At 41.2% G+C, this 12,910-nt stretch overlaps 1 protein-coding gene across 4 annotated transcripts in view; it reads right to left on the bottom strand.

Annotated features, from left to right (window-relative positions):
- Nucleotides 1-8,659: 8,659 nt before the first annotated feature.
- SLAMF1 (signaling lymphocytic activation molecule family member 1) overlaps nucleotides 8,660-12,910 on the bottom strand; it is a 39,244-nt gene continuing 34,993 nt past the window's right edge. For all 4 annotated transcript variants that reach the window (XM_513924.7, XM_063811957.1, XM_009435700.5 and 1 more), the window contains one exon: nucleotides 8,660-11,349. In XM_513924.7, coding sequence (XP_513924.2) covers nucleotides 11,299-11,349 — 51 coding nt within the window. In that variant the 3' untranslated portion in view covers nucleotides 8,660-11,298. The remainder of the gene's footprint in view (nucleotides 11,350-12,910) is intronic.

Genomic DNA, 12,910 nt, shown 5'->3' with positions numbered 1-12,910 from the left:
AAGTTCAGGGAAGACATGGAGGATGTTTGGCAAGGGAGTTTGGCCAGAGGAGGTGTTGGGTTTAGAGGGAAGGAGCAACTAATTATGCTTCCTCTACTCCTGATTTGGAATCAATTTTAAGATAGACAGAAGATTCATACAGATGGAGAAAAAGTGTCAGCTCTGTTATTGATAAAGCTGGTTGGCAAATGTGGCTTTAGGTAAGTTAATGCATGATTCACACTCAGGACCATACTCGGCACTTAGAAAGCACTTGATAAATGTTGACTATCACTATCATTATAATCAGGAGGAGGTGGGGAATGTAGGAGGAGAAGAAGGAAGAGGCCATAAGTGGGCAAACCCTCCCAACAGGAGAGTAGAGTCTGCCATTGTGAGCAGGTAGGAATAGACAAGAATATCTGCCTCCTACAAAAAGGCTGGTTCCAAGAAAGACAGCTGAGAAGGCATTGAGTGGAGGTTGCTCAGTTATCTTCCCAAACTCACAAAATAGTTTATGCACTTCTCTTTCCTGAGGTGAAGTGTTGTGGGAAGTCAGGGACCCCAAACAGAGGGACCGGCTGAAGCCATAGCAGAAGAACATAAATTGTGAAGATTTCATGGACATTTATTAGTTCCCCAAATTAATACTTTTATAACTTCTTACACCTGTCTTTACTGCAATCTCTGAACATAAATTGTGAAGATTTCATGGACACTTATCACTTCCCCAATCAATACTCTTGTGATTTCCTATGCCTGCCTTTACTTTAATCTCTTAATCCCATCATCTTTGTAAGCTGAGGATGAATGTCGCCTCAGGACCCTGTGATGATTGCGTTAACTGCACAAATTGTTTAAACAATATGAAATCTGGGCACCGTGAAAAAAGAACAGGATAACAGGGATGTTCAGGGAACAAGAGAGATAACCTTAAAGTCTGGCTGCCTATGGGCTGGGCGGAACAGAGCCATATTTCTCTTCTTTCAAAAGCAAATAGGAGAAATATCGCTGAATTCTTTTTCTCAGCAAGGAACAGCCCTGAGAAAGAGAATGCATTCCTAGGGGTAAGCCTCTGAAATGGCCACTCTGGGGACGTCTGTCTTTTACAGTTGCAGATAAGGGATGAAATAAGCCCCAGTCTCCTGTAGCACTCCCAGACTTATTAGGACGAGGAAATTCCCACCTAATACATTTTGGTCAGACTGGTTGTCTGCTCTCAAACCCTGCCTCCTGATAAGATGTTATCAATGACAATGTGTGCCTGAAACTTCATTGGCAATTTTAATTTCACCCTGATCCTGTGATCTTGTCCTGCCTCCATTTGCCTTGTGATATTTTATTACCTTGTGAAGCGTGTGATCTCTGTCACCCACATCCTATTAGTACACTCCCTCCCCTTTTGAAAATCACTAATAAAAACTTGCTAGTTTTGTGGTTTGGGGGCATCATGGAACCTGCTGACATGTGATGTCTCCCCCGGACACCCAGCTTTAAAATTTCTCTCTTTTGTACTCTTTCCCTTTATTTCTCAGACCAGCCAACACTTAAGGAAAATAGAAAAGAACCTACGTGAAATATCAGGGGTGAATTTCCCTGAGAGTGGAGTAAATGAGTAGGGGAGAGGCCAGGCGTGGAATGTCACTCAAGCTAAAGTGCCTCCACTTGAAAAGGATGTCTACATTGAGGTAGGGGTTAGATTATCAAAAATTCTGATTCCATTTATTTTAGTGTATGAGCCTATATTTTTCCCTTTCTTCCTTCCCTCCCTCCCTCCCTCTCTCTGTCTCTTTCTCTCTGGGTTCTCTATTCTACTTCATTGGTCTATGTGCCCATTTTTATACCAGTACCATGCTGTTTTGATTACTATAGCCTTGTAGTATAGTTTAAAGTCAGGTAATGTGATGCCTCCAGATTTGTTCTTTTTGCTTAGTCTTGCTTTGGCTATGTAGGCTCTTTTTGGGTTCCATATTAATTTTAGGATTGTTTTCTCTAGTTCCATGAAGAATGATGATGGTATTTTCATGGGAATTGCATTGAATTTGCAGACTGCTTTTGGCAGTATGGTCATTTTCACAATATTGAGTCTACCCATCCGTAAGCATGGGATATATTTCCGTTTGTTTGTGTCATCTATGATTTCTTTCAGCAGTGTTTTGTAGTTTTCCTTATAGAGGTCTTTCACCTCCTTAGTTAGGTGAATTTCTAAGTATTTTAATTTTTTTGCAGCTATTGTAAAAAGGGGAGAATTCTTGATTTGATTCTCAGTTTGGTCACCGTTGGTGTATAGCAGTGTTATTCGCTTGTGTATATTGATTTTGTGTCCTGAAACTTTACTGAATTTATTTATCACATCTAGGAGTTTTTTGGATGAGTAGGGTTTGATACCTTCTACAATTATACCATTGGTGAACAGCAACAGTTTGACTTCCTTTTTACCAATTTTGATGCCCTTTATTCCTTTCTCCTGTCTGATTGCTTTGGCTAGGACTTCTAGTACTATGTTGAATAAAAGTGGTGAAAGTGGGCATCCTTGCCTTCTTCCAGTTTTCAGGGTGGGGGAATGCTTTCAACTTTTCCCTGTTCAGTATAATGTTGGCTGTGGGTTTGTCATAGATGGCTTTTATTACCTTAAGTTACGTCCCATCTATGCCAATTTTGCTGAGAGTTTTAATCATGAATGGATGCTGGATTTTGTCAAATGCTTTCTCTGTGTCTAATGAGATGAGCATATGATTTTTGTTTTTAACTCTGTTTATGTGGTGTGTCACATTTATTGACTTGCGTATATTAAATCATCCCTGCATCCCTGATATGAAACCCACTTGATCATGGTGGATTATCTTTCTGATATGCTATTGGATTCAGTTAGCCAGTATTTTGTTGAGGATTTTTGCAACTATGTTCATCAGGGATATCAGTCTGTAGTTTTCTTTTTTTGTTATGTCCTTTCCTGGTTTTGGTATTAGGGTGATACTGGCTTCATAGAATGATTTAGGAAGGATTCCTTCTTTCTCTGTCTTTTGGAATAGTTTCAATAAGATTGTTACCAATTCTTCTTTGAATTCCTGATAGAATTCAGCTGTGAATCCATCTGGTCCTGAACTTTCTTGTTGTTGGCAATTTTTATATTATCATTATTTTTATCTTGCTGCTTGTTATTGGTCTGTTCAAAGTTTCTATTTCTTTCTTTTTTTTTTTTTTTTTTTTTTTTTTTTTTTTTTTTTGAGGAGGAGTCTCACTCTTTCTCCCAGGCCAGAGTGCAGTGTCACTATCTTGGCTCACTGCAAGCTCTGCCTCCCTGGTTCACGCCATTCTCCTGCCTCAGCCTTCCGAGTAGCTGGGACTATAGGCACCTGCCACTGTTCCTGGCTAATTTTTTGTATTTTTAGTAGAGATGGGGTTTTACCATGTTAGCCAGGATGGTTTCGATCTCCTGACCTCGTGATCTGCCCACCTCGGCCTCCCAAAGTGCTGGGATTACAGACGTGAGCCACCGCGCCCAGCCCAAAGTTTCTATTTCTTCCTGGTTTAATCTAGGAGGGCTGCATGTTTTCAGCAATTTATCTATCTCCTCTCAGTTTTCTAGTTTGTGCACATAAAGGTGTTCATAATAGCCTTGAATGGTCTTTTGTGTTTCTGTCGTATTGGTTGTAATATCTCCCATTTTGTTTCTAACTGAGCTTATTTGGATCTTCTCTCTTCTTTTCATGGTTAATCTCACTAACGGTCTATCCATTTTCTTTCTCTTGTCAATGGACCAGGTTTTCGTTTCATTTATCTTTGGTATTGTTTTTTGTTTGTTTGAATGTCATTTAGTTCTGCTCTCATCTTGGTTGTTTCTTTTCTTTTGCTGGGTTTGGGTTTGGTTTGTTCAGGCTTCTCTAGTTCCTTGAGATGTGACCTTAGATTGTCTATTTGTACTCCTTCAGATTTTTTGATGTAGGCATTTAATCCTATGAACTTTTCTCTTTGCACTGTTTTTGCTGTATCCCAGAAGTTTTGATAGGTTGTGTCACTATTATCATTCATTTCAAAGAACTTTTAAATTTCTATCTTGATTCCATTGCTGATGTAAAGATCATTCAGGAGCAGATTATTTAATTTCCATATATTTGCATAGTTTTGAGGGTTCCTTTTGGAGTTGATTTCCAATTTTATTCCACTGTGGTCTGACAGAGTACTTGATATAAATTTGATTTTCTTAAATTTATCGAGACTTGATTTTTGGCCTGTGTTCCATGTTCTGATGAGTAGAATATATATTTCACAGTTGTTGAGTAGAATGTGCTGTAAATATTTGTTAAGTCCATTTATTCTAGGATATAGTTTATTTTCTGTCTTGATGCTTTCTAGTTCTGTCAGTGGAGTATTGAAGCCCCCCACTATTATTGTGTTCCTGTCTATTTCATTTCTTACATCTAGCAGTGATTGTCTTATAAATTTGGGAACTCCAGTGTTAGATGCATATATATTTAGGATTGTAATATTTTCCTGCTGGACTAGTCCTTTTATTGTTATGTAATGTCCCTCTTTGTCTTTTAAAACTATTCTTGCTTTAAAGTCTGTTTTGTCTGATATAAGAATAGTTACTCCTGCTCAGTTTTGTGTCCATTTGAATGCAATATATTTTTCCACCCCTTTACCTTAAGTTTATGTTAGTCCTTATGTGTTAGGCAAGTCTCTTAAAGACAGCAGATACTTGGTTGGTGAATTCTTATTCGTTCTGACACTCTGGATCTTGTAAGTGGAGCATTTAGGCCATTTACTTTTAATGTCAGTATTGAGATATGAGGTACTATTCTATTCATTGTGCTAGTTGTTGCCTGAATTGCTTGGTTTTTTTTTTTCATTGTGTTATTGTTTCATAGGTCCTGTGAGATTTATGTTTTAAGAAGGTTCTATTTTGGTGTATTTTGAGGTTTTGTTTCAAGATTTAGAATTCCTTTTAGCAGTTCTTATACTGCTGACTTTGTAGTGGCAAATTCTCTTGGTAGTGATACATTCAACATTTGCTTGTCTGAAAAAGACTTTATCTTCCCTTCATATATGAAGCTTAGTTTTGCCAGATACAAAATTCTTGGCTGATAATTATTCTTTTAAGGAGGCTAAAGTAAGGATAATTACTTAGTTTAAGGATATGAAAGATAGGACCCCAATCCCTTCTAGCTTGTAGGATTTCTGCTGAGGAATCTGCTGTTAATCTTATAGGTTTTCCTTTATAGGTTACCTGATGCTTTTGCCTCACAGCTCTTAAGATTCATTCCTTCATCTTGACTTTAGATAACCTGATGGTTTAGATTACCTAAACCTGTGTGTTTAGGTAATTATCTTTTTGCAATGAATTTCCTGGGTGTTCTTTGAGTTCCTCAGGAACACAAATTATTCTTAGGTTTGGTCATTTAACATAATCCCAAATTGGCTGGAGGCTTTGTTCATTAAAAAAAATTTTTTTTCTTTGTCTGTGTTAGATTGGGTTAATTCAATAGCATTGTCTTTGAGTTCTGAGGTTCTTTCTTCTACTTGTTCCATTCTATTGTTAAAACTTTTCAGTGTATTTTGCATTTCTCTAAGCATGTCTTTTATTTCCAGAAGTTCTTATTGTTTTTTATTTATAATATCTATTTCTTTACAGTATTTTTGTCCATATCTTGTATTATTTTAAAAATTTCTTTAAGTTGGTTTTCACCTTTCTCTGGTGCCTACTTGAGTAGCTTAATAATCAACCTTCTGAATTCTTTTTCTGGCAATTCAGAGATTTCTTCTTGGTTTGAATCCATTACTGGTGAGCTAGTGTGATCTTTTGGTGGTGTGATAGAACTTTGTTTAATTATATTGCCAGAATTGTTTTTCTGGTTCTTTCTCATTTGGGTCAATTATGTCAGAGGAAAGGTCTAGGACTCAAGGGCTGCTGTTCAGATTCTTTTGTCCCACAGGGTGATCCTTTGATGTGGTGCTCTCCCCTTTCCCCTACAGATGAGGCTTCCCAAGAGCTGAACTGCAGTGATTGTTATTGCTTTTCTGGGTCTAGCCACCTAGTGGACCTACCAGGCTCCAGGCTGGTACTGGGGAGTGTCTGCAAAGAGTCCTGTGTTGTGATCTATTTTCAGGTCTCTCAACCACGGATACGAGCACCTACTCCAGTGAAGGTAGCAGGGCAGTGAAGTGGATTCTGTGAGAGTCCTTGGTTGTAGTTTTGTTTAGTGCACAGGTTTTCTCAAATGCTGGTTATGCTAACAGTGAAGTTGTCACATGGACAGACTCGACCTCTGGTTAGCCAGGACATTACAAGTGGTGGAATTAGCTGTTGTTTTCTCCTTCCTTGGAGCAGGGCTATTTTGTTATGAGTTGCTATAATGGCTTGACTTGATTGGCCTCCAGCCAGAAGGTGGCGATTTCAAGAGAGCATCAGCTGCAGCAGTACAGGGGGAATACAAGCTTGCCCTAAGGTCACCTGGATAAGTATTTGGGTTTCTCAGGTGATGGGAGGGCCATAGGGCTCCCACAAGATTATGTCTTTTGTCTTCAGCTACCAGGGCTGGCAGAAAAAGACCATCAGGTGGGGGCAGAGTTGAGCATGTCTGAGCTCAGACTATCCTTGGACAGGGCTTGCTGTGGTAACTGTGGGGTATGGGGGTGTGGTTCTCAGGCCAATGGAGTTATGTTCCCAGGGGATTATGGCTGCCTCTGCTGCTTTGTACAGGTAGCCAGGGAAGTGGGGGAAAGCCAGTGGTGACAGGCCTCTCCCCACTCCCACACAGCCAGCAAGGCCAGTCTCACTCCTGCCATGCTCCCCAAAGAGCCAAATTTATATCCAAGCCTCTGGTATGCAGGGCTGGGATGTTGCCCTGGGATACTAGCCTCTGTGCTGAGAAGGCAAGCAGGGCTTTCAGGCCTCACCCCTCCCTGCCTGCTGTGGCTTCTGTGCTCATATCTGCACTTTCTATTCATCTCCACAGATCCTGACCAGGACAATTCGTACTCAGTCAAAATTATTACAAAGTTCAGCTGGAAGTTTCCTTCTCCCTGTGGCCCTTCCCGAATCCCACTGGCAGCCCTCCCCAAGGAACTCTGTGAGATAAAGTCAGAAATGACTTCCCTGGACTTCCTCGGGGACCAGGAGTGCCTGTAGGGCTCTTCCCACTGCTTCTTCTACTTTTGTATTTTGCTTGGCTCTCTAAATTCATTTCAGCTCTAGGTAAAGTTAAATTCTTCTCCTGTTATTTGGATTTTCAGGTTTCCCAAGTGAAGATGTGTGTTCAGAGGTAGACTTTCCCCCTCTCACACTTTAGGCACTCACAGTTTTTCAGCTATTTCAGAGTTTGCAGTGGCAAGCCACTTCTTTCAAAAGGCTGGTGAATTCTTTCAGTTTTCCTGGTATGTTCCTGCAGCGGTTCTTGGAACAAAAGTTCATGATGTGAGTCTCCACACATCTGAGTGAGAGTTGCAAGTTAGTCCTGCCTCCTAGCTGCCATCCCCTGCCCCAGGGTAATTATTAATAGCATCTTCTTTTATTTTCCAATGGTTCTCAGTAGATCACATAGTGATCTACCTGTTATAATACTTCAATTGCCTGTGTTCTTTGTATCTCCTGCTGGATGACAAGCCAAACAGTAGGAACTTAATAACTTTGTTGAATGAGTGAAGCATTGAGTAGAACTAGAAGTCTTCTGTGAAATAAACTTAGTACACTTAACCTTTTAGAGCCTTTCATCAATCCACATTAGCCTCCTTATCTCCTTTCAGCCTGTAAGAGCTGAGAAACCAGACACAGTTTCATCCAGTCTGTGACTAAGTCCACATCCTTTAGGTACAAGGAAGTGGTGGGGATGCTAAGGTTGGGTGGATTGTGTTGCTATATCACCCTCTTGTGGCTGGTGTGTGAAACTCATCACGAAATCCTTTCTGTGGTATAAGTAGTTCTATAAATCTCAACCCAGATCTCATTTTGGTTTCAGGTTAGATTTGGTCATCACTATTTTTTAAAAAGTTTCCCGGGTAATTCTAATATTTAGGTAACCTTGGGTGTCATTGGCAGGTTTGGGCCATGCTTAAGTGACCAGGTGGCCACCTTTGACAGATCTACTTCTTGGTATATAGAAGCGTATTTAGTTTTCTCAGAGCTCACCAGGGGGCCAGCATATCTCTAGATCAGTGGTTCTCAACTGGGGGAGATTTTGCCAAGCAGGGGACATTTGGTAGTGTTTGGAGATACTTGATTGTCACAATCAAGGACAGTGCATGTGCCATACACCCAGTGGGCAGAGGCCAGGGATGCTGTTAAACACCCTACAGTGCACAGGACAGCCCCATGACAAAAAAATTATCCAGCCCCAAATGTCAATAGTGTGGCAGTTGAGAAACCCTGCTCTAGATTTTGTCCACAAGGGGAATTTGGCAGAGTTCAGGGAAGGGAATTACTCTGGCAGTGACAAAAATTAAACAATCCTTTCAACACAGTTCTCCATGTGGAGGGTGGTTCCTGACCTTTGGTGAAGGGGATGCCAAGCTAACCCTTGTCCACCTCCAGGAAAGGGACAGCCTCACATCCTATCTGATCAAATCTGCCTCCTTCAGCATTTCATAACTATGGCATGGAGACATAAGGCCAGGAAACACATCATGCCATACTACCGTGTTATAAATCCTTTAGGAAACATAAGACAAAAGTGCAATTTCCTTGATGGACTGGCTGTAATTTATTCATTTCCAAAAAGTAGAAACATAAACTTCAGAAGAAGAATCAATTCACAGTGGCTTCTCAGCCAGCACACACCACCCGCTGTAACAATCACATCCCCGCTTTGTGAATGGAGGAAGCGTCCTGAAGAGCCTGGGACTGTGCCCAGTTGTACTTCAGAACGTCAGTCCCTTCAAACCGAGAATGGGTGTGTTCCTCCTGACTTCTCTAGAATTCAGACATGCTTGGTCAAAAGAAAACAGCATTAGAGGGGAAACACAGGGAAAACTTATTGTTTTAAGTCTGAGGAAAAGGCAAGCTCCCGCTCCCCATAGTGCCATTTGGGGGAAACTAGAGAGTGGTGAATGTATCACCAGAAGGGGTTGTTTTACCACTTGTAACCATGGTCTAGGGTGAGAGGCAAAATGCCAGTGCTGTTTGGTGGGAGGCCCAAAAGACTCCCTTCCCAGTGAGGTCTTGAGCCCAGGGGTTCAGGATACTTGGAAGTGATAGCCTCTTCTTCACCCTTTGTTTCTGCCCTTCCATCAGGTAGAATTCAGCTACTGGAAAAATCCAAGTGCTGGGAACTGAGCTGCTAGAGCAATCTGAGTTGTAGTAAAGGAATGGGTGCTCATAAGCCCAGGGTTTACAAATCTTCATTAGTAGCTCCACAGCTTTGAGAGTAGACAGTGAATGAGGGTAAGGTTATACAAGGGTGGCATAGTGGATAATTGTGAGGCTTTTTTGTCTGCCTACCACCTGAATCCCACTTCTATTATTTGTAGAATTCCTTAATTCATAAGAAGTGAAAGTGGAAAATGCCAGATATTCATTTCCCAGCCTCCCTTGGAGACAGGACATGGACATGTGACCTAGGATTGGCCACTCAATCCCAGACTTTGAATTATAAGCTAGAGACGAAAGGATGAAGAAGGGACCCTGGAGAATTCATTTTCACGGCAGACACTGCAGCAGTAACAGTAATATCAAGTTTCCAAGTCCAGCAGAGACAGTGAGGCAGTGGTAGAGTCTGTGCCTAGTGCTGGGGACAGTGGCTGTGCATGAACAGGATCATCATCCCTGGGCTGGTTTTGTAATTTTGGCTGTGCTCCCAGCCACAGCCTAGTCTCCTCTTTTCCTGCTCACTTTCAAAGCATGGTTTTGCAGAACCTTCTAGCAGTTATTGGAACCAATCAGTATCTTTTCAATAGGTTCCTTTTCTACATAAAAAAGCCAAAGCCAGCTTCTGTTGATTGCAACTAAGAACTCTATTGAAGAAGCTGGTACCAGGAAATGAGATGCACTAAGCAGCAGGCTTACAATGTGAATTGACCTCATAGAGGAGGTAAGATACAAGGCAATAAGGACCTGAATTTTGAGCTGGGAAGTTGGTGCCCCTTATTATGCAATGGTATGATAGTGGCTGTTTCTTACAGTACTTACCAAGTTTATATAAGAACCAATAAGAAAAAGAAGGGCTTAAATTGAAGACAGCCTGTCTGAAAGCAGAGAATAGGAAAAAACATAGGACTTTACTTAAAAAGTCTCTTTCTGCCTGCAGCTTGCAAAATAAGTTATTGAGCATTCAATGATTTGAAGCTGTTAGACCAAAATAACTTAATTTTCTACTAGAGGATAAATTTAGTGTGAGGAGAGGTATGCAGGGAGTAGAAAGTGCCTAGGAAAGACCTTGACTTGCAATACCCCTTGAAGCCCTGGATATAAGAGGTTCAGAATCTGGTCACAGAGAGTCTTAGCTGAGGTTCTAGGTTTGTTGTTCAAGGGAATCAACAGAGAACTGGGATTTAAACATCATTTTGAGAAGTGAAAAATCACCATGGGACAAGTTCCTCTGAGTATTCCAAGCTCCTTTGTAACAGCACCATCAAACATTTGCTACTTTTTTCTTTAAAACTGAATGCCATTTGCACAGAACTGTACTTTTAAGGCTCTTACAAGGTTTCCAGTCCACTGTTCAAAACTCAGAGATCTCAAAATCATTCTTTCTGTTTATTGACTTTTTAGCTTCTGGGCTTTGCAAATAAAATAATATTCTTAGCTTCCTTTATACAATAATATCAGAGTGTTTTATGTATAATAAGAAATTCACCCTTCAGCCTCTATTCACTCTTTATCCTGAGAGAGAAACTGAGGCACGGAGGCTTGATCAGGTCTGCAGGTTATCATGATCAGCTCCCAGAACAAAGTAAAGATAGCCAAAATGTAAACTCTTCCAGACTTTGTGACTGGTGGTCCAGTGTGTGAGATAGGTACTCAGATGTCCTGGCTTTCAGTCTGATTTTTATTATCCAGTTCCAGCCAAGAGCAAGATGCCCAAAGTCTGAACTCACATTACTGTCCATTTCATCTGCTACAACACAAAGATGGAACGCTGTTATCAAGTAACGCTCTGTTCTGCGCCTGTGGCCACTGCACAGCAAGCTAAATTCTTGGGAAGCCTCACTTCCTTGTTCATTTCACAGATGTATGTGGAAGAAACATCACAAGGGAGTTGATCTGAGAAGGGTACAGACGTGCAGCATGTCTGTCAGAGGAAACTTGGGGCCTGCGGCCAAGTTCAGTGTTCATTTTGGTTTTTCCATTTTCCTTCAGAAAATCCCTTTGTTGGGTCTCTGGTGTCAGCTCTCTGGAAGTGTCACACTAGCATAGACTGTGATGGAATTTGTTTCCTGGGGACAAAGCAGAAGTCTGTGAGTAGAGGGACTGGATACTCACTTCACAGAATGCAAATGAAAACAGCACTGCTGAGGAAAAGGAAAGGGTCTTAGAGATCATGGCTTGTGCAGGGTCTGTCACAGACAGGGCCTTGCTGGGACAGCACTTGGGTTCCCACACTGCTTCTCCACCTGCAACAAGGACCACAGCTCCCTTCCAAGCATAAGCATGTCATTATGGGGAGCATGATCTGAGGACCAGCACTCAGTGCCCTGTCTCCCTCTTTGCCCTCTCCCCTTCCATCCCCTTGTAAGGAAAACCATTTGTTTTGCTGTTACATATGGGTCACAATCTGGGAAGCCAAGAGAGTTGTAAATTATTGAGTTTTTAAAAAGTCTAGTGGGACTCAAAGGGAGAAGAGAAAAGTGGTATTGGCAGGAGAGAGGAAGGGGAGAAGAGGGTTATGCGCAAAGATCTCTCATGTCAAAGAAACAAAGAAAATAGAATTTAAGGGTTTTGCCATAAAATGTTAACTATAGCACACTGTTTTTGTCCTTAAGTAAACTTCACTAAAAATCTATGTATTTTTTTGAAGCTTTGAAGTCAGGTTTATATTTTTACTTCCTTCTTAGATATGACAGTGAAGTGAGAATGGACCTCAAGTTGAAGATTGATTTCATCTTGAAATAGGGCACCTGCCCAGGCATTTCTGGATGAGTGTGTGTGCGGTAGGAGCTTTGAAAAATAAGGTGGATGCAGGCATTTGTGTGACCTTTGTGCCTCTATCATCCTGGGCTCTCTTCTGAAAGAACCCAAATGGAGCAAACATTTCAGCCCAGAATTTATTTCTATTCATTCAGTAAAGGAAAGATTCCTGTCAGAAGTAAACTTAGTCCCTGCTGATCTTGCAATAGGGTAGAATATGCAAGTCTCATTTTGAGCTGCACCCCATATTCTCTTCTAGGCTTAACACCTATGCAGAGCTCCACCCCTAAATATTCTGATTAAATGGGGCTGCACAGAGTCTAGGCATGAGCATTTTTACAACACTTCCCTGGTGATTCTGTTTTGTAGCTGGAGTTGAGAACTCCTGGACTCCAGCTGCTGTTCTTAAACTTGAGTGTGTATCAGAATTACCTGGGGTGTGGGTTTTTTTAAAATATGTAGGTCCATGGCTACTCTCCATAGACATTTTCATTTACCAGAATCCTAGGTAGAAGGCCCTAGGAATCTTTATTTTTAACAAGTACGCTGGCTGATTCTGATGTGGTCCTTGGACAACTCTCAGGGAAACACTGGCCAGCAGGGGGTTAGCAGTGGCCCCGTGTGAGCAGGTATTGGGGGCTTCATGGAAACTGGAAAACCAAAGCCACAGAGACTCCTTTTTGCCTGCATGCTGTGGCCTCCCTTCCCCAGTCCAGGACTCATCAATCTGTTTCATTTAATTTGTTTTTGTTTTAATTTTTTTTTTACTTTTATTTTAAGTTCAGGCGTACATGTGCTGGTTTGTTACATAGGTAAACTTGTGTCATGAGGATTTGTTATACACAGTATTTTGTCACCTAGGTATGAAGC

This window comes from Pan troglodytes, chromosome 1, assembly GCF_028858775.2.
Source record: "Pan troglodytes isolate AG18354 chromosome 1, NHGRI_mPanTro3-v2.0_pri, whole genome shotgun sequence".
Taxonomy (NCBI): Eukaryota; Metazoa; Chordata; class Mammalia; order Primates; family Hominidae; genus Pan; species Pan troglodytes.
This window is presented reverse-complemented; position numbering and strand designations above follow the sequence as displayed.